The sequence below is a fragment of the Candoia aspera genome, chromosome 3 (assembly GCF_035149785.1).
Source record: "Candoia aspera isolate rCanAsp1 chromosome 3, rCanAsp1.hap2, whole genome shotgun sequence".
NCBI lineage: Eukaryota > Metazoa > Chordata > Lepidosauria > Squamata > Boidae > Candoia > Candoia aspera.
This window is the reverse complement of record NC_086155.1, coordinates 42925315-42949041: the sequence shown is the minus strand read 5'-3', so window position 1 is coordinate 42949041 and position 23727 is coordinate 42925315. Positions and strand designations below refer to the sequence as shown.

The window sequence follows — 23727 nt, the reverse complement described above, 5'->3', positions numbered from 1 at the left end:
GATCACCAAAGTAACCCTAAGCAACTTACATATTAGGGTTAAAATAACAGCATAAAATAATAGTAGAAAGGTAGTCCTGAAGATAGGCAGATCCTAAGTCATGAAGAATTTTATAGGTCACAATCAACACCTTGAATTGTCCCCAGAAACTCAGCAGCAGCTAGTGCAGCTCAAGGAGCAGAAATGTTACATAGGTGAAAAAGGGAACACCTGTGATTATCTATGCAGACACATTCTATAACAGTTATAGCTTCTAAGTAGTCTTCAAGGGTACAGCAGGGCTACATAGTTATAGTAGTCCAGATAGGAGGTTATAGTAGTGCAGATACAAAGTGACCAAGGCATAAGAAATTGTGAAAAGGGCTGACTGATGCAGGAAGGAATATAACTGGTACATATGGTAGATTTGTGGAAAAGGCCTCCTGGCTACAGCTGGTCACCTGCTCATCAGGCAGGAACTGAGAGTATAGGTTGACCTCCAAATCACAAGAGAGTTCCACCTGGGGAAGTGCAACCACATTGAGAACCATGGATGGTGAATCTGCATGCTGGGAAGGTGCTTGAAAACAAAGGCAGTTTCAGAGAGTTTCAAGCTGGTCTTGCTAGGGTTGAGCCTAATTAGGCCTGTTTCTCTGCATCTAGACCCTTGCAGCCTCCATGCACCAGGACAGGATCTCCATGACATTGCTTGTCTGGCCAGAAATTGAGATTAAAAAGTTGGGTATCACATGCTATACTGATTATACTTGACCCCGTGCTGACAGATGAATTCATCCAATGGCTTCATGAAGATGTTGAATAGGAGTGGGAAGAACAGTGAGCCCTGTAGGAGACTGCATAGCAGGGCCCTTGGACTGGATTTCTCCTACCTACCAACATCAACTGGAACCAGCCCCAGAGGAAGGAGAACCATTGCAATACAGTGTCCCCTTCTCTACATCTGGAGATGGTCCACAAGTATGCCATGATCAATGATAGCACATATCATGAAAGATCAAGCGGGACCAGGAAAGTTGTACCATCCCTATTCTGGTCCTGCCAGGGATAATCTGCAAGTGCAATCAACACCATTTTAGTATTGTATTCAGGCCTAGTGTCCAACTGAAAAAGATCCAGATCATTCACTTCCTCCAGGGCCCTATTGTCCTGTTCAGACTATGAGACGGCCAGGCAGATTTACTAATAAATTCTTTATTTATAATAACTATTTACAACAGCAAAAAGTCCTTGTATTAGATTAGGTGATGCAATTCAATCAAGTCCACCCAGGCAGTAAAGGACACCCAGGCAAGGCTGCAGGTTCAGATTGTGGCAAGGCAGCGAGGCAGAACTCAGCTAGTTCTCTGATTGAAGCTGCAAGACTCGATGGAGCTAGAGTGCATGGCAAAGAGGGGGCTTGAGGCACGAGTCTGCAAATAGGCACACCGGTTGGACTAGGTTGGAACACTAGACAAGGCTGGACCGGAGCATCTGGGCAAAGCTTGGATCTGGAGACAAGGCTGGACTTGGCTGGAGCATCAAGGCAAGGCTTGGATCTGGAGACAAGGCTGGACTGGAGTGTCTAGGCAAGGCTCGGATCTGGAGACAAGGCTGGACTTGGCAGGAATGTCACAATGAAGCTTGAGACTGGAGGCAAGAGCAAATTGTGCTGGAGTGATGAGGCAAGGCTTGGAAATGGATGAGAGGCTGTGCTCAGCAGGGAAGGTGAGGAGAGACTCAACTGGAGTGGCATGTGCAGGAAGCAGGTCCGCAACGACAGAAAGTGCTGGCTCTGGTTCCACGCTGGCTACAGGCAAGGCTTCCAACTGGTGTAAGGACTCCTTCGCAGTTGCTGTGAGCTCGAAGGATCGGTTGTCTCCAGCAGCTTGCTCTTGGTGTGCCTGCCTTTTAAAACGATCCTTTCTGCACCTTTTCTCACCTGCAACCAATCGGGCTGCCTTTTGATTTGCATGCATCTATGCTTGTCTTTCTCAAGTGCTGATTGGAGGATTTAATTCTCCCTCTGAAGTTTGTCCAATCAGTGTCTCTGGTTTCTCCTGCTCTGCTGAGTCACTTCTGGTTTTTATTTCTCCAAATCCTTCCTGATAAGTTTCATTTTCCCCTTCTGACTCAAGATAAGTTTCGTTTTCAGAGTCAGAAGCATGCTAAAACCTCACATCTATGGAGTTGCCACACCACACCTTCTCTACCACATTCTCTCCAAATGGAAACTACTGGGTCCAGTGATGTATTCTTGAGGAAGAAGCCATGACAACTCTTCACTCAAGAATGAATTAACTATCACTTGAACCCTGATATTGGTTACCTCACAGGAGGCCTCGCTCAACCAGGAGGAGCACAGATCTAATACAGAGGTAGCAAAGCTAACATCCCCAAGGACAGCAGGGTTAGGGCTAACCTAATCTCAGGTGGAATGATGTTCCACAGGGCAGGCACCACAGCAGAAAAGGCCCTCCTCCTGGCCCCCACCACCTGACACTCCTTAGCCAATGGCACCTGGAGCATGACTCTCCTGCCAGATCTGGTGGGACAAGCAGAAATAACTGGGGAAAGACAGTCCTGTAAGTACCCTGATTCCAAGACCTGAAGGACTTTAAAAGCAACTACCAGCACCTTGAACTGCACCTGGAGTACAACAGGCTTCAGCTCAACCCAAGCAAAATCACTGAGTGCAGTCAATGCTATCTCAGTCCTATACCCATGCCTGAACCCTGACTGGAAGGGATCCAGATAATCTGCTTCTTCTCTCTTCAGCGTGGCCCTCTTTACAACTCTTCCTAAAAAGGGAAGGTTGGAAACTGGATGGAAATTGTCGAGAATGGTGGGGTCTAGCGATGGCCTCTTGTGGACGGGGTGAACCAAGAGATGGTGAGACCACTCCCTCCCTCAAAGAGGAATTAACCACTGCCGGAACCCAACCACGTCTCTTCCCAGGCAGCCTTGACCAGCCAGGATGGGCATGGATCTAATACAGAGATGGCCAAGCTAACAGCTCCAAGGACCCTGTCCACTTCCTTAGGCCCAATGGGATCAAACTCTCCCCCAGATAACCAAGCCAGACCTGACCCCAGTAGCCTCCGTAGGACCTAATTCAAGGCTGGCGTCCAATTTAGAGTGGATTTGATTTACTTTATCTGCCAGATGCCTAGCATATTCTTCACAGTGACCCTGTAGGTGATTGATTGATTGATTGATTGATTGATTGATTGATTGATTTTCAGCTTCCTCTCTTAGAGAAAATGGTTATCCATTTGTTTTGGCAAAAATTTTACAACTCACAAAATTTTGTCTGTGTATTTCAGGGCTCACTTGTCCTCCTCCTCCAGGAATAATGAATGGAAATTATACTGGAGGAAAGAATGGAAGTTTTCCCCTTAACTCAGTAGTAACCTATATTTGTGATCCTGGCTTTTCACTTTTTGGAGACCATCCTCTGCATTGTATAACTGAAGATAATAAAACTGGAATCTGGAGAGGTTCTGTTCCTGAATGCAAAGGTAAAATATACCCTCAAAAATTATTTGACTAAGTCGAATGATGTTTTACATTTTAATCCAGTGATTTTATTAGCTATTGAGAAAAAGATATAGAACCACGAAATATGAAATATGAAATTTTGCTGTTTTATATAATAAATATTTAATGTTTTATGGTGAGACACTTCCCCATCTATCCATGCTAGACACTGGATTAATCTTTGAAACTGGGCTTGCCATATTTAATAGTATAAGAAGTATGTTTTTCATCAAATTAATATTCAGTCTATCTTTTTTGGATACTGTCTGGCACAAAAAGCTTCATTGTTGTAGGGAAATATTTTCAAAGAGTATGAGGTCATCAACTGAGGGAATGAATTTAAATCCAAATTTTAAATCACTGACTGTCCATGGAGAGTTCCATGTCTCTTTCAGTAGTCTCCAAAGACTTGTGTATGGGGAGCGAGGGGCATCGCTTTGAATCTTGCTGTGTGTCTTATTTAACTCTCGCTTGTTTCAGTGGTGGTGGATTTCTAGTAACAACATTTGCTAAGCTAAGAAGCATGGAAAGCCATTGCCATCTGTGGGGTAGTGGAGCAATCTGGTATGGGAGAGCCTGGGTAGACTTCAGAAGTAGGGGATAATACTCTATCTGCTCCTTCTTTTATGCAATTGCTGGGCCCACATGTAATTATTTCTCTGCTTTTTAGACAAACTGCAGTTGGTTTTTCAAAAACTTCTTAATCATTAAGATGAAAGACTTGAATTTGCCAGAGTTTTCACAGGTCAAACTTCAGAAGGTTCTCCCCTGAACCCCAGTCTTCATCTCCCCTGAGTGGCATTATGATTTTAATCACAAGGGATTTCATATTAAACCATGAAGTAGATTTTTAAAAATGTTGAAAAAGTTTTCTGGTAGAAAGTTGCACGCTGTCAAAATAATATAGGCTGCTTCTCACAGCTGCAAAGATGCAGCATTTAAATGTGCTTCTAAAGTCAATTATTTTTTAGACAAATGCAACACAGACTGAGTTTTGTGTTTAAAGACTTAGTTATGATCAACTGGATTGCACTGATGTTTGAGCTGGATTATATTTATGATGCTAGCGATACAACCTTTTTGCTTAGTTCTGAAATGTTAGAAAACCACATTTACTATAGAAAATAGTAAGAATACTGAGGGGAAGCATTTGGGAAGGGGAAAATAAAACAGCCTGCTACAGTTTCAGAAAATTCACATAGTACAAACTTGCCTTCAGATCCATGGGTGAGATCCATGGTGTGTTTGTTCCGATGCAAGTGGAACATGCATATGGTCATTTCCCTATGAGTGACATACACGATCTTCACTGCATCACACACCCACCATTGACAAGATAAAAGCCTGTGCTTATTACTGTTATTTAGATACAGTTATGGCTCTAGAAGTATAAGTTGCTACTGTAGTGGGAAAATTAAGTATGTCAGGGAATATTGGAAGTTGCAGCTTTTCTGTAGAGAGCTGTTGATTTTGTACGTATGATAATCCAGTATGTTATTAATTGTACAGTACAACTTGTCTCATAAATCATTGGAGTAAATGGTCATTCTTTTTCCTTGGTTGTGCTGTGTCAAAATGGGATGCCTTTACACACAATTTTGAATCTGATGTCAATGTTATTGAGCAACAGTAACTGAAGATGAATGATAATTATAATGGATACTTTCATTACTGGATGTTCAGAACTAGTTTGAGCTAAAACTCCCTAGTTGTTGTTACTTCTAATTCTAATTACAACCCTAGCTAATTACTATCCAGTTACAACTGTAGTACTGATGATATATTTAGAACATCCCAATACAGTGGAAGCTAAAACTTCTAAAATTTTAATCCATCCATTGAAGGATCACTGATTATGGAAGAAGAGTGAAATATTAAATGATGGGAATTAATTACACTTTTCTATGTGTAGCGCTCAATTTTTATTCCAAGCTTCTTGCCTAAAGTCATCTTAAAATATTAGAAGACATCAATGCCCCCCAGAAGATTCAAATTCCATTGACATTTTTTTAATGATCAGCTTTTTAAAAATCCTTAATTGTAATATGGTCTTTATGAAAATTTAAAATGATCTATACTGACTCTTCAGTAGCATATTATTTTTATGAAAATTATATGTTTAAATAGGCCTTATTTAAAAACATTGATTGATTGAATATTTGTATTTTTGCAATATGCTTTGCAATTTCAAGATTTGTCAAAACGTTCTTAGCTTTAAAAAAGCGGGGCACAAGGGAGGGAACCTACCTACCTATCTACTATCTTAACAATAAAAGACAGCTGCATTTCTATGAAGAAATGGAAAATCGCAATGGGGAAAATGGGTAATAGAATGAAGTATTTTCAATGAAGGGTGGTTGGTTTCTGCACAGTGAAATTGTATTATAGAATATCCAGTCAAAGTATTCTAAAAGGGAAGGAGCTAGCTCAGTAAAGTTGATTTTGGTGACTTTGACATTTGGTGACTTTGACATACAACCACAGCATTTTCTTGCCTTCGTCTTCTTCCAGAATATTTGAATTCTAAGTGGAGCCAATAGACCATGTTTTCCCAAATCTCCCCTCTTCCAGATATTAACCAGAGCTAACCATATTTAGCTTTCTAGATCAACCAAGGTTGGCTATGTGCTACCATGTAACTGGACATGCTAACTCTTCCTTTTTTTATTAAAATGCTCTGATTAAAAAAAAGTTAGAATGAACAGATAGGCCAGCTCCAAATAAAAGGCAGTTCTTGTACTATAAGTATTCCTCTTGTATACCTCTAATGCAGGGTTTTTCAAACTGTGCTCTGAGGGACCTTAGGGACCTTTTTCACAAGGTCCAAAAATACTGCTATTTTGTCTTGGTGGCCCGATACTGCTTTTCTATAATTCTCCCATACAGTATATCTTTTTTCTGTTCCTCTCCTTTGCCTTTCTCTTTTCACTGGTAGAAAAGAAAAGGTTTTGGAAAAAAGTTTGTTTTTTAATCTTTAGAAACTTTTTTTCTGAAAAAAAATGGAAAAAAGTAGAGCGTAAAAAAACTTGACTGAACTTTTTTTTTGTAAAGAATGAATGCAGTAAGACAAGGTGCCATGTGTTGCTATCTTTTATTGCCCCCAAATGTTTCTATAATACAAAACAGGAAGGCTTTTCTCAGTATCAGAATATTACAATTCCTGCATGCAGAAGACAACTAATGCTTCCAGTAGGCATTGCCACTTTCACCAAAGATGGTGCCTGATTTGCTTGTGAGCTTCTTTGTTGCTAACATTTAGAACCTCTAGAACACCAGATAAAAGTTCTAGAAACATTTTAATGTAAAATCAATTTCTAAACATAGTATGACCATAATTATAATTATATGAGCAAACCAAATTATACTTATTGCACTGTATGTTCTTAAAATAGCAATGTGAACTCAGATCAGTAAAGGATGGTGTAAAAATAAATACTGCATATAATTCTATTTTCCCCAAATTTCCATTTTTTTCTGAAGGCTTTTTGTTTTGGTGGTTTCAACATTTTCAGAAATGTTATGTCTCTATTCATGGGATGGAGCCTATTAAGGGCTACTTACATGACCTAAGTATAGTCTTAGGACTCAAGCTGAGCATCTCTGCTATTTACTGTGGTATATCTGTCCAGTTATTTGTGTGTCACAATTCTTATTTTATATGCTGCAGTCATATATTAAATGGTATCTGGACCGTGTATTACTCCAATACTATCTAGTGGAGACTGAATTTATCATTCTCTTTTTTTTAAATAAGAATTTTATTAAGTTTCAAGCAAAGATAAAAGCTACCAAAAAACCCCACAAAAAAACTACAAAAAGAGAAAAAAACAAAAGGTGTGAAAACACAAGAGAAAATTTTTTCAAACTTACAGAGAAGTATGACTTCAGCCTTTTAACAGCATGGATATACAAAAATTTTCAATAATCAATCCCTTACTGTATATTAAACCAAAATCACATTATTTTTATAAATCATTCCACACTGGCACATTATAAAAATCACTAAGTACAGTTACTCCCTTCCTTTATATTTTTTTTTTAAAAAAGGCAAAATTCATATAAACCTCCTAAACAACTCCTCCCTCCCCAAAAAGCACCAAAACAGCCAGCTTTTCCTTACTGTAGAAAGCCTCTCTTAGGGTACGCATACTTAAAAATATATAAACTGGGTGATTTAGAAATGGGGTGGCTGGTCTTAGTGTCCCTTTAAGGCTACAGCGCGGCTTGGAAAATGGTGATGTCCCCACCTCCCAGCTAGCTCTTGCCAGTCGAACGGGAACACTGTTTGCAATCTTCTGGCTGCAAGCAGCCATCCAGAGCACAAATGGGGTGATTCCATTGTTTTCCTTTTTTCCGGAAAAACACTCCTGGGCTTCAGGAAAACCTGCCTGAGCCCCAAAAAACTGCTGTGTTGTCAGCTCCGCCCGCTGAGCTCATGGGCACAGCTGTTCAGTCTGCCATGTCCCCACCGGAAGTCCAGGACTGCATTTATCATTCTTGATGTTGTCTATTTATATCACTATCCCCCACAAGTTTTGTTTGCAATTCCAGCAGTAAATTCAGCTTATCTACTAATTTGTCATGACCACCACCTCATTGTAGCAGCAAATGCCTGTTACGTTAATCAAGAAGTAATCTCATAAGGCCAAAGATACAAAAGGGTGTGGAAGTATGCCTTTTAGTTACAACAATACAATGTCCAGCCCTATTCAGAAAGAACAAATCGTTTTTTTAAAAAAATGCTATCTATTGAACAGAATTAGTGTTTATTTTATACCAACTAGAGGAAATTACATGCTTAGTATCAGCTTTCCTGAAGGTTCAAGTGTCAAAGATTGTTCATAAGCTAAATTTATTTTAAATGTCATCATATTCTGCATTATTTAAGCATAGTTGACTCAGTGGAGAGTTGATTATGTTTTTCCATGGGTTACTAATCTGACTTCCCATTACAAAATGTTAATGTAGCCTTCTCCCAAGATTATCCTGGATGCCAGAGGATTTTCTGTGTTTATCAGCTTTTGTCTCAGGTGTTTACTAGGAATAAATTGGATTTCTTTAGTTTTAATCAGCCTTCCTCTGTTCATGCAAAGCACATAGGTGTAAAAATTACAAAGTGAACTCAATGAAAAGCCAATAGATATTTAACAGTTTTGTTATCTTTCTTTCTATAGTCTTAAAAAGGAGAAAGGCAGGGAAGGATATGAAATTTGTTCAAATCATAGCTGACCTACTTGTGTGCATTTAAAAATACTTTTTTTAATTTAACAAGCAGTTAGATTAAAAACATTACATAATAAATGCAATAAGGTATAAACTATAAAACTATTAATTAATACATTACAGGTCAGCTAACAAGACAAACAGGAGAGAAAAAATGAAATGCCTGGGCAAATAGATAAGCTTTTAATATATAGTAGAAACACTCCACAATGGGGGTCTACCTAATAGCTACAGTATAGGGAGTTTATTTCATATGGTGAGTGCCATAATTGAGAATGCTCACCTCTGCACTACACTTAATGAATATCAACAGTCTATAACAGCCTTTCTCAATCTTTTGACCCTGGAGGAACCCTTGAAATATTTTTCAGGCCTCAGGGAACCCCTGCACATTCAGGCTCAAATATAGGCCACAAGTTACAAAATTATATTCGTTTCATGTGTGGGCTTGTATATATGCACTAACAGTGTTCTTAAATAAAAATAAAGAATGAAACTTACCTCTTTAATATGAAGTTGCCCGAATTTGAAATAATTTTTAAAATAAATTGTGATCTCCCAGGGAACCCTGGTTGAGAAATTCTGGTCTATAAGGATTCTGTAGGCAGTTATCCAAATCTTAGTCCAAAGCTGTTTAGGACCGGACAAATCAACAATGGTGTATTAAAAATGACTGAATGGCTAAATGAGTTAGTGCCAGTCCTTCAGAACTGGAGGTACACAGAATTCTATACTATTTGCAGCTTTTGAACTACCCTCAAGGGAAATCCCCTAATTTCACTTTCTAGCTATCAATGCAAAGCAATTCCAGGAAAGGCTGGAGTAGTTGTACAAGCCAAAATTACTAATAAGCTGTTCTACCCAGTGAGTTCTATAGGACATTCAGTAACAAGAGTAAATCCACAATAATCTCTAGACTAAGTACTACTCTTGCAAGGGAATGCAGTCCTTTCCAAAATAAATAAATTATATAGCTTCCAAGCCAGGGACCAACTTCTTATAAAATCTCAGCCTTATTTACTGTCATACTGCTTTGCACATATCTATTCTCAGTCACAGATGTTCATTTTTATGAAAAATCAAGATTAACTGCCATGTAACAACTAGATAAAGTTAACATTAAATTCTTTTCCTTTCTGAGTGCTGTAACAGTTCTTCAGAAAAGTACCAACCACTGAATACTGGTTTAACCTCCTTGCTCTCAATTAAAAATAGAAACATTTTATCAATTTTTAAGAACAAATCAGTTTTTTTTAAAAAATGCTCATATTTCAGTATATTTCATCACTCAGAACAAAGTTAAACAATAGAATTTGCTACCACAAGATATAGTAAAGGCTGTTGACTTGGATAGCTTTAAAAGACAATAAAAATATAGGTAAATAAACATAGCTTGTCAGTTATGGGAAAACAGAATGGACTCTTAATCTGATCCAACATGGTGCCTTTTATGTTGTATGTAATGATGATCTTAAGAAACAATTGCCTTCAAATATTTCTAATTATTAATATACATGTTTGCAGAAACATTTGTAAACTCTAGAGTATAAGATATCTGGTAAAAATAACAGGAAAAAAGTTTTGCAGTGCACTTTATTTTCTACCATGTTTACTTTTTTTGCATAATCCTATAGGTGTTTATTCAAAACTGGTTTCCTTTGTATTTGTTAAAAAGCTGAGTTGCTTGGAAGCAGAATGGAATTATTTAGAATTAAGTAACTTAAACATACAAGATACAATTGCTGTATCTTAAGTGCCCAAAGTCCTGTGCTTCTGTTACATTTGCTGCTCCAGTATTAAAGATTGGCAATAGCAAGCCACTTTCAAAATCTTGCCAAGAAATTGCAGGTACTTGTCCAGGCAGTTGCCAGGAGTCAAGACTGACTCGAAGGCAACAAATATATATATTCACAAAATTCTTGTGAACACTGCAGATCTCCCTAGCTAGCCACAAACACAAGTACAGCACTGGACTCGATTGTGTTCTACCAAGTTGGTTTTTAAGTTCTTACTGTATATCTATAATTTCATTTATTTATTATTTCAATTTGTATGGCTGTCCACAGCCATACAATCCTGAGCGGCTAACAGAGGGTTATAAACATAAAAAATGCTATGGAAATCCTAGATGTGTATCATGCTTGAGGAAATTCATATTCAGAACAATAAAATTGGGTTCACATAGTATCCTGACCTGGTACCTGGTGGAAGAACCAGATCTTCAGGGCCTTTTTAAGGCCAGCAGGGTCAGAGCCATCCAATCTTGGGGAGGGAAGTTATTCTCTAAGGAAGGCATGGTGATAGAGAACATACACCTCCTAGATCTCAGAAGAGGACCCTGTTAATTGATGGGACCCAGAACATGCCAAACCTGTCACATCTTGTTAAACAAGCAGCAATAATTGGAAAGATAATTTATTAAAGAAATTAATAATTTCTTAGTAATACATACTTAATAATCCTGCAAATATCCAGGTGCTGTGCCATGTCATGTTCAAAAATAATCCTAACACTAGTAATACATGCTATGTAGCTCTGCCCTTGAAGAAGGCAATGCTAGGTTTCTTGTCTTGATGTAAATCTACACATACCATGAAATAAACATAGTAACACGATGAAAACTAAATCCTCCGTGTAAAATAAAATTACTTGAGTTCTGCAGCAAACTCAAATTTGTTAAAGTGTTACATCATTTTTTCCTTAAGTTTATTTTGGAAATAAGTGTGATTGAAAATCTTGCTGTCACAAGCAAATGATCTCAATGTAAGAAATGTAAGTTTATCTCCTCTCTTTTCCTCATAATGTAGTATTTTGGTGGGGTGGTAGGGCTATTATACTCTGTCAGTTAAGCAGAGGACAAGTTGATAGTGAACAATTAAAATTTATTTAACAACATTGTATCATAAATATTAGAGGATAAAAGTTGTATAATGAGGTACATCAACAAAATTATTCTGTGGTTTGGACACCTTGTTTGTGTAAAAGACCACCAATTTGAGTCTTTTGAGACCTCTTTTATCTCCTATCCAACTGAAAACAACCTCTCTGTCTAACCTTTCTTTTAGCTTTCTGTTGTGGCCAGTTGGCAAGTTCAAAAGAGTTTTCAGTATTTCTTTGCTGCCATCCAAATGTTTGTAGACTAGGTATGGTAGCCTGAGTTTTATTCATGGGGAAATTACAGAAATTCATTTATCATTTTAGGGGGTCCCGGTATTCAGCAACATGCCTAAGAAAAATACATAATGCCAAAATGACAACACCCATGCTGTGACCAATGCCAGCTTTGCATCCTGCCATAAGCTTCTAAGTCACAGCACTTATTGCACACATCTGCGTCACTCCCCCACACCCAACCACTGCAGTCTCACAAACTTTGAGATCCTGTCCCTGTTCAAATGTACCACTCAGATGTCAATGACGACGATCGTACCTTGAGTCAGTGTTGACTCCTGGTGACTGCCTGGACAAGTCCTGCAGTTTTCATGGCAAGATTTTGGAAATGACTGGCCCAAGGTCACCTAGCTGGCTTGTGCCTAAGGCAGGATTCACAGTCTCCTGGTTTCTAGCCTGGTGCCTTAACCACTAGCCAACCTGGTCAATAAGCTGATAAAAAGCATTCACTTAGGATACTACTACAACTGTATGCATGCACTGTTAACAAGTATTTCCCAACTGGATACTCTGTAGCGAAGTTTGTCTTCAGTTCCCAGAATCTTTAGAATAAGATGTAGACTGTAGTCATGCTACCCAAATTTATGAAAACTGGAGCCTAATGCAACTGACCGCAAGCTGGGAAAGACTGCTTGAGTTCCAAAGACCTGCTTAGTAGCGCGGATCCATCCCCACAACCTCCGCGATTTTTTTTCCTTCCAAGCTAACAATCGCAAGTTTCTGCAAAAGTCCTTTTACAGCGCGATGCCAAATCCCTGCCCACCCTGATGCAGCCATGGAAACACACAATTCCCGTTCGCGACCACATGATCCGCGCTTTTCAACGTTACTTCTGTCCGCCAGAGCGGCGCGCCACGGCCTTAGCTTCCTTCCTGTTGGTTATGACGTCTGAACGCCCAGCTATAAAATGCGAGGCTGCTACGCCCATTTCCTAGGAAAGTGGTGGTTTGTCGTATGGTAATTATCGGGAGCGCCGCCTTTTTCTGTCTTTAATCTCAGGGAGTGTTTCTCCGACTCCCGTCGGCTATTACGATGGGTCTTTTTCCTTTTTGTTCCGGCGAGGCCCTTTCGACGGCCATGGTCCTGCTGATCCTCTCATCTACCGCTTTGTGTGAGTAAGAAATGCCTCTACGTGCCTGCTAAAGTTCGTGCTCTAAAAGGGGGTGGAGGCGCCTCAATTATTGTTTAGAGGGGGAGCTAATCGAGTTTCACTCGACCATGCGGGAAGTCGCTTTGTCCGTGCCCCGGGAAGCCGCGGTCTTTTTACTGCTTGGTGGCCCGAGAGCGAGAAGGCCCCTTGCTACGCAGAGACGCTGCTCCAGCTCCGTATTGCAGCCCAGGTTCTTGTGTTGGGGGAGGAAGAACGACGCCGGCCGGAGCCTGTCGCCGCGGACCTGTACTTTCGGTGAGACGCGGTGGCGGCGGCTGTGAAGGCAACGCCCATTCTCCAGTTCTTGCCCTCCTGGCGCAAGCCCGGTGGCAGCTTAGGAAGCGACGGTTCGGTCGCCGTGGATTCTCCGTCTCGTCGCGCCTCCCCGGGGATTCTTTGTTTGCTTGACTACGGGTTTCAAAAGCAGCAGGGCTTTTAGCCAGATTCGCCTTTGATAAACGAAGAGGCGGTTGAGTGCTTACTTTAACAGGCTCTTCAATGAATTGTAGTTGCTGCTCGTGATGAGAACCAAGGCTTTATTCAAGTGCAGGCATTGCTTCGCGTTACGTCATGGTTGTTCCTCTTTCTCAGACAGAAATGTAACTATAACGAGAAGAAGTTGGTTTCTCTGTTCTTGACCTGTTCACTTGACCTTTTCTCTGAAAGTCGGTTTGTTGAGTTACGGAAGCCAAATACCAATCAAGACAGGAATTGAAAGCCAAGAATTGAAGTCCTGTTTGAGAACATAAACCCAGGACTCAGAAACCAAGGTCCAGAGGAAATAGTTTGTGTTTGTTTAAGATTATTTAGGTCACTGTGTAGGGCTATGCTCACACAGACTGTTATACAGCAGAAGCAAAGCCCGAAGATAATAGCTATGTTAAAAAGTAAACAGAATGATTTTGGATGCTGCCTTGAAAGATAGGTTCAGTTCAAGGTCTTTAAGGTTTCCCTGTAAAAAAGGGAAAGAGTGTTCCTTTGTGTAGTGAACAGTAAAATGAGAAAATTGTAGGTTTTGAAGTAACTACAAAGATCATCTAGTCTGACCTGCTGCAAAGTACAGGAAAACTATTTAAACTATATATGAGAGCCTCTTCTTAAAAACCTTCAGAAATGGAAAACCCACAATCTTCACAGATAATCTATTCCACTGTTATATAGGTCTTACCAGGTTTTTTTATATATTTAAATGAAATCCAGGTAGCTACAACTTGTTATTTCTGATCCTAATTTATGTGGCCATGGAAAACAGTTTCTATTTTCCCTGTAGTTTCCCTTTATGTACCTGAGCATAGCTATAGCATAGCTCACATGTCCTTTAAGTCTTGTTCACACTGCCTATCGCAGATTCCTTCAACCTCTCCTCAAGAGCATGTCTCCAAGTCCCTTTATCATCTTTGTTACCATTCTTTGAACCAGTTCTAATCTGTCAGTATCCTTCTGATAATGTAGAATCCAGAACCATACACAGTACTCCAGGTGTGGTCTTGCCCATTTCATGGGTTTTTAATACAGTGCTTCTAATGCAGCCCAGAATTGTATTAATCCTTTGAATAGCTGTTTCACACTACTGACTCAGTCAGCTTCTTGTCAGTGACCACACCTAAATCCTTCTCAGATGTAGGGTTTCAAGCCATGAGTCCACCATCTTGTATGTTTGTGTTACATTTTTTTCTCCCTAAATGTAATACTTCACATTTCTCCTGTTAAAGGATATTTTTCCTTTCAACCCTGTCTCCAGGCTAGACTGCAATCAAATGCTTTCATCTTGGGTGTTGGCTAGAACTTCCAGTTTTGTCTCATTCATAAATTTGATAGCTATCCAGGTCATTAATAAAAATGTTAAATTATACTGGTTGCAAGATTGATCTTTGTGAAACTCCCCTAGTTACTGCTTTCCAACTTGATAGACAGCCATTAATACTGAGTCTCTGGTGTGGTTAGCCAACCACTACTTTACTGGGGTGCCATCCAAACTACATTAACAGCTTGTCAGTGAGGATACCCTGTGAAACATTGGGACCTTGTCAAAACGTGGCTGAAATCAAGGTGGCTTACATCTTTGGCATTCTTCTTGGTCAGTGGAAAAGCTACCCTGTCAGAGGAGGAGACAAGATTTGTCTCACGTGAATTATTTTTGGCAAAGTTATGTTGGCTTTTAGGGATCACAGTATTGTCTTTAACATCCCTGCAACTGGCCTGCTTTATTACCTAATCTAATACCTTTCCAGAGATTAATGTTAAGCTCGCTAGTCGATAATTATTGGATCACCTTTTTTTTTCCTTGAAGAGGGACCACATTCCCCAGTTTTCCAGGAATGAACAAAGATAAGTGACAGATCTTGGAAATTCTTCTGCCAGTTCCTTCAGAGTTCTAGAGTGTGTTTCATCAAGGCATTGGGACTTGAAAGCATTCAAATTAGGTAGAAGTTTGTTTACTACATCCTTACTGACTTGCACCTATTGCATTTGTTTCCAGTCTATACCACTCAAATCACCATTTCAGAGGTAAAAGAAACCTCTGAAGAAGGGTAGTTCCTCTGCTTTTTCTTGGTCATCTGTTAAAATTTCTGTATCCAAGTAAGCAGTGAGCTTGCCACCTCTTTTATCTTCTCACTCTTGACATATTTAAAGAAAAACCTCTTGCTGGATTATGGCTCTCTTGCTACTTGTAGCTCATTTTCTGCCTTTGCCTTCCTGACCTTACTGCTACATTTCTGGGCTGAAGCTTTGTTGAATTCTTTGGCATAAGACCCCAGTGGCTTAAGACTTTGTGAATGGTTGGACTTCAGTACTGTAACAGACCTTTATCTCTGTTCTCTACTTTAAAGCTTCTCCATTTTTGCTTATCTACAGGTAACTGCCCACCTCCAGATCTACCCCCCCATGCTTCAGTAAAAGAAGTAGACCGAAAAGAGACCTATTCTGCTGGAACTGTTCTGCAGTTAGAGTGCATCCCAGGTTATGAATATATACCTGGAAAAAAACGTTCTACTACATGTCTTGACACTAATGAGTGGCTAAATCTTTCTGAACTTTGTCAAGGTGAGTATATTTTGTTAACAGCAATGGCTCTTATGAAATACTGAATGAAATATGTTCAAATTTTCAAAGATGTCAGATTTAAAGTTGTGCATTTAATTTCCAGCCTACAGTTGACTGAACAAAACAGTAACTGAAAATTCTTCTGACTATTGTAGCATAAGAATTTAGCAAGCATTCAAGTTAGTGTTCTTGAATTGCTGTTTCTTGGTTTCTTCTGACAGGAGAATCAGTTAAAAACACTATGGCATATCCGTTATTGTAATGCTGCCCCAAAGCTAGGTACTTTGGTTTGTTAGCTACAGATGCTTTTCTGTTTTGGGGAGCAGCAAGCCCAGGATCCTAGTTTGGATGTAATGCGAAAACCATGGATGGTAGGAGAAATTAGCCAACATTTACTAACCATATTATCATTTATGAGGAATCAGAATTCTGGCGTATTATCATTTATTAAGTTTATATCCTGCCTTTCATTTGGGAGCTCAAGGTGGCATATACATTCTAAAGAAACTCTTCAGCTAATGTTGAAAATATTTTTTTAAAAAGTCTTTAAAATGCTATCAGATTCTTAATGCCACTTAACAAAACTTTAAACGACCTCACTAGATCAGGCTATTATACTGTTATCTGGTGGTAACTTAAGGTTGAAATGTACGAAATATATTAAATCTGGTAAAAGGCCCATCGAGCCTGTGTGAAGTACATAAACTGTGTGAAGCATCTTTTCAACTGTGTTTCGCAGTTACCAATCCTAAGTGTCCTACTGGTTCTGAAGTTGAAGTAAAAATTATTGTAATTAAGGTTCAGGGATAACTTGGACTTCCATGAATTTGGCTGGATGAAAGCAATCAAAATTATTAACTCCTTTATAATCTAGAAAAAAATTGTTCTAACACATTCTTGTGGAAGAGGTAGTTGGGCAACTGCTTGAAATGTTGTTGACTGCTTTGTTCTAATCCCATCTCTTCTCCTGTGGCATGATCCCTTGTGGAACATATGCAGTATCTACCATATGCTTCCCCATGCACTTACATTCATGCAATACAAGAGTATTGTATGAATTTATTTCTGTATCAAACTTTATCAATTGTATAAGTTATCACCCAATATTGTGGTTAAAAGCTGACACTAAAATTTTAATAGCGACCTTGATACAATTATAGAAGATATTACCCATAATTTATCCAGCACAATCTGCTTTTATGAAAAGGCATCATGTCTCGGAAGATTAAATTCTTGGTCAATATAATAGCTCTGTATGTTGATAAACATGAATCAGTGGTTTTGGCATTTCTGGGTGCAGAAAAAGCTTTTTTTTGCTATGGTACAAATTTCGTTTTTGGTTCACATGCTAAAGAAGCTTAGATTTTCTATACAATGTATTTCTTAGATAACAATGTAGCATTCTAATCCTTCTGCTTGGGTAATCACTAATAAGCTCATCACATACATAACTAAAATAGAACATAGAAAATATTAAGGACCCCCTTTATCACCCTTAATTTGTGACTTGTTCTTTTTTTAATAAATTTTATTAGGTTTCAAGAGAAGAATAAAAACTACAAAAAAACCTACAAAGAAAGAAAACAAACTAAAAGTGCAGAAACACAAGAGAAATTTTTTTCAAATTTACAAAAAGATGTAGCTTCCAACTTTTAACAGCAAGGATATACAAAAATTTCCATAATCAATCTTACTCTATATTAAACCAAAACACATTATTTCTGTAAGTCATTCCACTTTAACACATAATTAAAATCACTAAGTACAGTTACTCCTCCTCCTTATACTGAAATAAAGAAAAGTTCATATAAAACTCCTAAACATCTTTCTCCCCTCCAAAAAGATAAAATATTTAATTAATCCATCCTTTCCTACCACTATTTTATACATTTATGTCTACTATAATAAGAATCAAATTTAAAAGCACATAAGTTGTCACTATTATACTTAATAGTACAACAATTTTGTTCTAGTGGTTAAGGCAATGGGCTAGAAACTAGGAGACTGAGAGTTCTAGTCCCACCTGAGGTATGAAAACCTTGGGCCAGTCCCTCCCTCTCAGCCCAAGAGCCAATCAGGTGTGGTATGAGAGTTCTAGTCCCGCCTTAGGCCTGAAAGCCGGCTGGGTGACCCTGGGCCAGTCCCTCCCTCTCAGCCCAACTCACCTCACAGGGTGGTGGTTGTTGTGGGGAAAAGAGGAGGAAGAAGGAGTATGAGGTATGTTTGCTGCCTTGAGTTATTTCTGAAGGGAAACTGAAAACAGAAAACTGAAGGTTCAAATCAGCCAATTCAATGTGTAGGAAAATGCTAATATCTTCAAATTTAATACAAAAATAATAGGAAGACAATTGTTACTGTATTGTCAGCTCCGCCCGCTGAACCAGGGGGCATAGCTCTTCAGTCCACCATTCCCACTGGAAGCCAGTTTGCAATGTGTTCTGGAACCCCTGGCATGCCAAATTGAAGAGATTGACGAAATCAAGGGAATATGTGTAGCTGACTTTTAAGTTGCTGTTACATGCAGACCTCATCTGGGGTTTCTTTAATTTAATAATTGCAAATGTCTTTACCTGGCAGATGGTGAAGTCACCAATAGTGATGGTGTCTTAGCTCTGCTGCTTTGTCTCACCCCTCTTTAAACTGACTTACACAGTTCCTAAACTTGTTCGTCATCACACCTCCCTTTAGCGTAACCTTAATGTACACACCTTCCCTAAAAATCCAACCACCAAAATTAATAGAAATGAACAATGAAAACAATACAATGAAACATTTTTAATAAAGACATAAAAAATAAAAAAGCAAAAGATCTTCACACCTCCCCTGGGCTTGATCTGCACCTCCCCAAGGGAGGTACATCTCATAGTTTGGGAAACCCTGCACTAAAGGAAAACCAAACAAAACAATTATCCTATTTTTCTAAAAAGAAAGTAGATGTTACTTCCCCCCCCCCCCTTCAAAGAGCCTGGAGGAGGAGGAACCATCAATCGTGGCATTAAAGCATCACAACCTAAAGAAAATGAGATGGGCTTTGCCTCCTTACTAGAACATTTCACTGAGTTGAAAAAAGACCTAACTAATGAATGGTTAAAAGTTATTAACCATTACAAGAAGACATGTAACATTTAGTATAGTAAATATTTCTACATTTGAAGTAAAGCATTTGAACTTGCTGAAAGGAATTAGCTACAATTAAGTCAATGAAAATTAAGCCTTAAGACTAACATGAGAGATTATTATATTTGGAAGATGTCAACCGCCATTGCAACATTAGGATTAAAAATATTACAGAATTAAATGAATGTTACATGTTATGTTTTGTAGTAAATTGGCTAAATGATTTATTCCCAGAGATTAATACTACTGTAATGTTCAAGATGTGTACTAGACAGAACGCTATAATCCTCTAATTAAAAACTGAGATACATCATTAAGTTTTCACATTATTGATTTAAGAACACTATTAGGCAGAAAGCTAGAACAATTGATGTATTCTAGCAAAGGCAGAATCTGAATACTTTAAGATATATCAGCTGAAATATTTTAGAAAAGACATTAGTTTAAAATCTGGAGAAAATTATTGCTGGAGGTTCCTTTTGGGATTAACACTGAAAGATAAGAAACAAGTATATCTTGAACTAACAAATCAAGACAAACAGCGTGACAACTCCCATAGATATCTACCAGAGGGGAGAGGGAGAAGCGGAGGAAAGATAGGAATAAAAATCAGTAGCTCCAAAACTAAACTCATTAGGATCTGGCAATGTGATTATAGGGGAAGATACTTCAAAGGGATAGTGATTAGAGAAGATAGGTACTTAATAAAACTAAAAATACAGGAATGAAAATGCTAATAAAAGGACAATCTGCTTAGAGAAATTATATCAATCGAAGCGAGTATTTGTGCTCAGGGTTGAATTGTGGAGTCCTTGGTGCTCTCTGAGCCTTGTTGTTTTCTTGCAGATGTTTCATTGCCAGGCTAGGCAACATCTTTTGCACTGAAGATGTTGCCTAGCCTAGCAATGGAACATCTGCAAGAAAACAGCAAGGCTCAGAGAGCATCAAGGACTCCACAGAAATTATATCTTAATAAATGGAAGTGTTAAAATCTATGACAAACTGAACTCTAAAAGTAGCCCTATAATATTTAAATCAAGAGATGTATGAATTTAAGGATAAAGATTCTAATTTTTTATGAAAAAAAGTCATCTTCCTCAAATTAAATCTCCTATTGGAAAATTCATATGATTCCAAAAAAATAATAGGAAGTTTTAAGGGATATTTGTAAGCAAAAGAATGATTTTTTAGAAATTAAAAACTGTTTAGATAAATGACTATATAGAAGAACAACATTAAAAATACCTTAGTAAACTTATAATAGAGGATGAGGTTAAAATGGCTATTAAGAAGATAAAGCCAGGAAAAGTTTCAGGAACAGATAGTTACAGGATTATTTTCCAAAAAACACAGAAGCCAGGGCCTCCTTTTGCAGAAGGAGGCCCTGGCTGGTGCGTGAAAGAAAGCCCTGGCCAGTAGTGGTGCACAGCCTGGCGTACACCTGTCTGTAGTTCTTGCCTACCAGCCTGCATAACACTTCCATGGTGCTTCCCCCACGCATGGCCGGGATGGTGAGCCCAGCAGAGGGGAGGGAAGCAGGCAGGCAGGGAGGACGAAAGTCAGCTGTTTCCAGATGTTGACAAGGTATTCTAATGGAACCTTTTACCAAACTTTAACCAAAAAAAGATATCAATATTACGATAACGGGGAAGAATATTTTTATTCCCCTGGTTTAAACGTTAATCATGTGCAAGAAAGTGATAGTAATCGTTTACTACCATGTTTCTAGGTAATGTAATTTTAAGTGTAGCTGCTTTTATAAACTGTTCATTGTATTATAAATAAAATTAAACATTAAAAAAATAATTAAAAATAGGGGGGTGAGACAGAGATCCTACCCTAATTCAGCCTTTTTCAACTTTTTGACCCTGGAGGAACTTGTGAAATATTTTTCAGGCTCAAATATAGGCCAGAAGTTAAAACATTACTATATTCGTTTCATGTATAAGCCTGTATATATGCATTAACAGTGTTCTTAAACTGAAAGAATGAAACTTATTTCTTTAATGTGAAGTTGCCAGAATCTGAAATAATTTTTTAAATAAATCATGATCTCATGAGATAGGCAGTGGCAAATTTGGAAAACAAATAAATAAATAAATATTGATACAAAGGTCCTGAAAAATATAGGTAAAAATTTAGGTTTGTTTATACAGGTAGTCCAGAATTAATAAATGCCTGGGGATTATTATTCTTGGGAAAATATCCTGTCTAGTAGATAAGAACTTTGCAATTTGTATTTCCCAGATGAGAGAGGATGTTAGGATGTGGTTGAAGATACCTCTGTGTTTATGAGGAAAATTAATATTGCATCAAGCTGGTTGGTTCCACTTAAATATTTTAAAACAGATTGATAATAGTGAAATTTTAATGGAAGGAAGAAGTAACCAGGATTTCTTAAAGTTATAGCTTTTATTCAATGATGGTGATTTTAATTTTCCTGATTTTAAACGGCTAACTTGTTAATGTCAATCAGGTATCGGAATGAAAATTATATTGACTATTTACTATTGTTAGCTCAACTTATTATTTAGTGTCCTTGAATTCCTGATTCAAACTATACTAGGAAGTAAGTATTTTATGGTGATCAAAAGTATTTGGGCCTTACTGGGCAGAAATTAAAATTTTATTTTCATTGTCATTAGAAATTAACACCTTGGAGTATTTTTACTTAAAAATATCTGGTCACACTTTTTTATTTTAGAAATCATGGACCAAAAATGGGATTATTGCTCTTAATCAGATGATAAGCATCAGTATTTCTAAAACTTCTGAAATTCTATATAACTTAGCCAAAGTGGCTGAATGACAGTGTATAGACCTAAAGCATTTTGTATGTTCGTTGTTTGGCTCTGACACCATACATGTAAGAAACTCCAGAAGCATTGAGTAAACCCACAATTTATTAACATCAAGATTTTTTTTCAAGTATAAAAGTTAATGTTCAAGAAATTTGGTGTAGAGAGTTACACTATCCTGTATTGTCCAATCATGTCTTCAGGTTTAAAGAATGTTAGGTCTAAATATGTTTTGTATTATTTAAAAACCTGGTTAAACAATAACTTAGGGAGTTTTATTGTCCTGATGAAAAAATATTGTAAAAATATGGGTACCATTCATTTTATGATGCAGATGCAATAGTTGTTGAAAAACTATCTTTATGCTATACATGATGTAGACATGCTCACTGATAATTTTTTATTGTTTAAATATTATTACTATGGTGAACTGGGTTGTTGGAAGGAAGTTAAGAATCAAAGGTGTTAATGGGCTGTTAAAATATATCCTCCAAATTAGGAATCTCTCCATCTATAAAGATTAGTCTTTATTATATTGTGCTTGGATTTTTGCAAAAAAAAAAGTGATTCTTTATTTTCTATCCCGCCTTTATTATTTTTATAAATAACTCAAGGCGGTGAACATACCTAATACTCCTTCTTCTTCCTATTTCCCCCCACAACAGCAACCCTGTGAGATGAGTTGGGCTGAGAGAGGGAGACTGGCCCAAGGTCACCAAGCCACTTTCAGGCCTAAGGCGGGACTAGAACTCTCAGTCTCCTGGTTTCTAGCCCGTTGTCTTAACCACTAGACCAAACTGGCTCTACGTACTCATGGAAGAATGTTTATATATTAGATTTGTAGTTTATATATTAGATTTATAGTTTATATATTATATATTAGGCTCTACGTACTCATGGAAGGATGTTTATATATTAGAAGTCAATTGGCTTACTTAAATTTTTCAACATTTGACCTTTGAATTGCCTTTGTGTCAAAGGAGAGACAAGTTTGAAGAATATGATTCTGTGTGGCCTAGGTTCAGTTCATTGTTTAACAACTGAAAGATAATTTTATATTACAAAAATTTAGTTATTAATAATTTTGGAATTATAGGATAGCAGTGGAATTTTGAAATTTGAATAGTTTTAATGTTTTATTGTCTGTTTTAAGGTTTTTAGTTTGTTTTCTTTTTAAGCATGTAGTTTATTTTATTATAGTTCTATACTATGCATGTGTATTTGTCACTAATATTTTTCAAGAGAATTTAACTAATATATACACTAGATATTTGAAAGATTTCTCCTTGACTCAGTAAAGCACCCAGTTCTTTTTCCAACTCATGCAGCGGCTTCATAAACTACTTTTGGCTGTTTTCACATGCAGGCTGCACGGACAGCCATTGAAGTGGACAGGCGTGTGCAGACAGCTGTGAATAGCTTACCAAGCAACTCTGCATTGCAAAAAAACTCTTTTGAAGGACTGATACAGCTATAAGATAACTATAGAGAAGAATACAGCTAGAATAATGCTATTTTCTAGGCTTCTGTGTTTATTTTGTTATAAGAATGTTGATGGCACATGATTGTTCTGATCTTTTAGGAAGGCAATGTCCCATTCCACGTATAGAAAATGGTAGAATAAAATCCATGAATGAGCTCCGGCTTGGTGATGAAGTAATCCTTGCTTGTAACGATGGGTAAGTTAGAGATCATTTGTTGAAGCAA

The 23727-nt window shown here is 37.9% G+C and overlaps 1 protein-coding gene across 1 annotated transcript in view; it reads left to right on the top strand.

Annotated features, from left to right (window-relative positions):
* Window positions 1–23727, top strand: part of LOC134494576 (complement receptor type 1-like) — a 121720-nt gene that overhangs the window by 32219 nt on the left and 65774 nt on the right. Inside the window, exons 6-8 of the mRNA XM_063299828.1 lie at window positions 3303–3497; window positions 15917–16105; window positions 23603–23699. Of these exons, the coding sequence (XP_063155898.1) occupies window positions 3303–3497; window positions 15917–16105; window positions 23603–23699 (481 nt within the window). The remainder of the gene's footprint in view (window positions 1–3302; window positions 3498–15916; window positions 16106–23602; window positions 23700–23727) is intronic.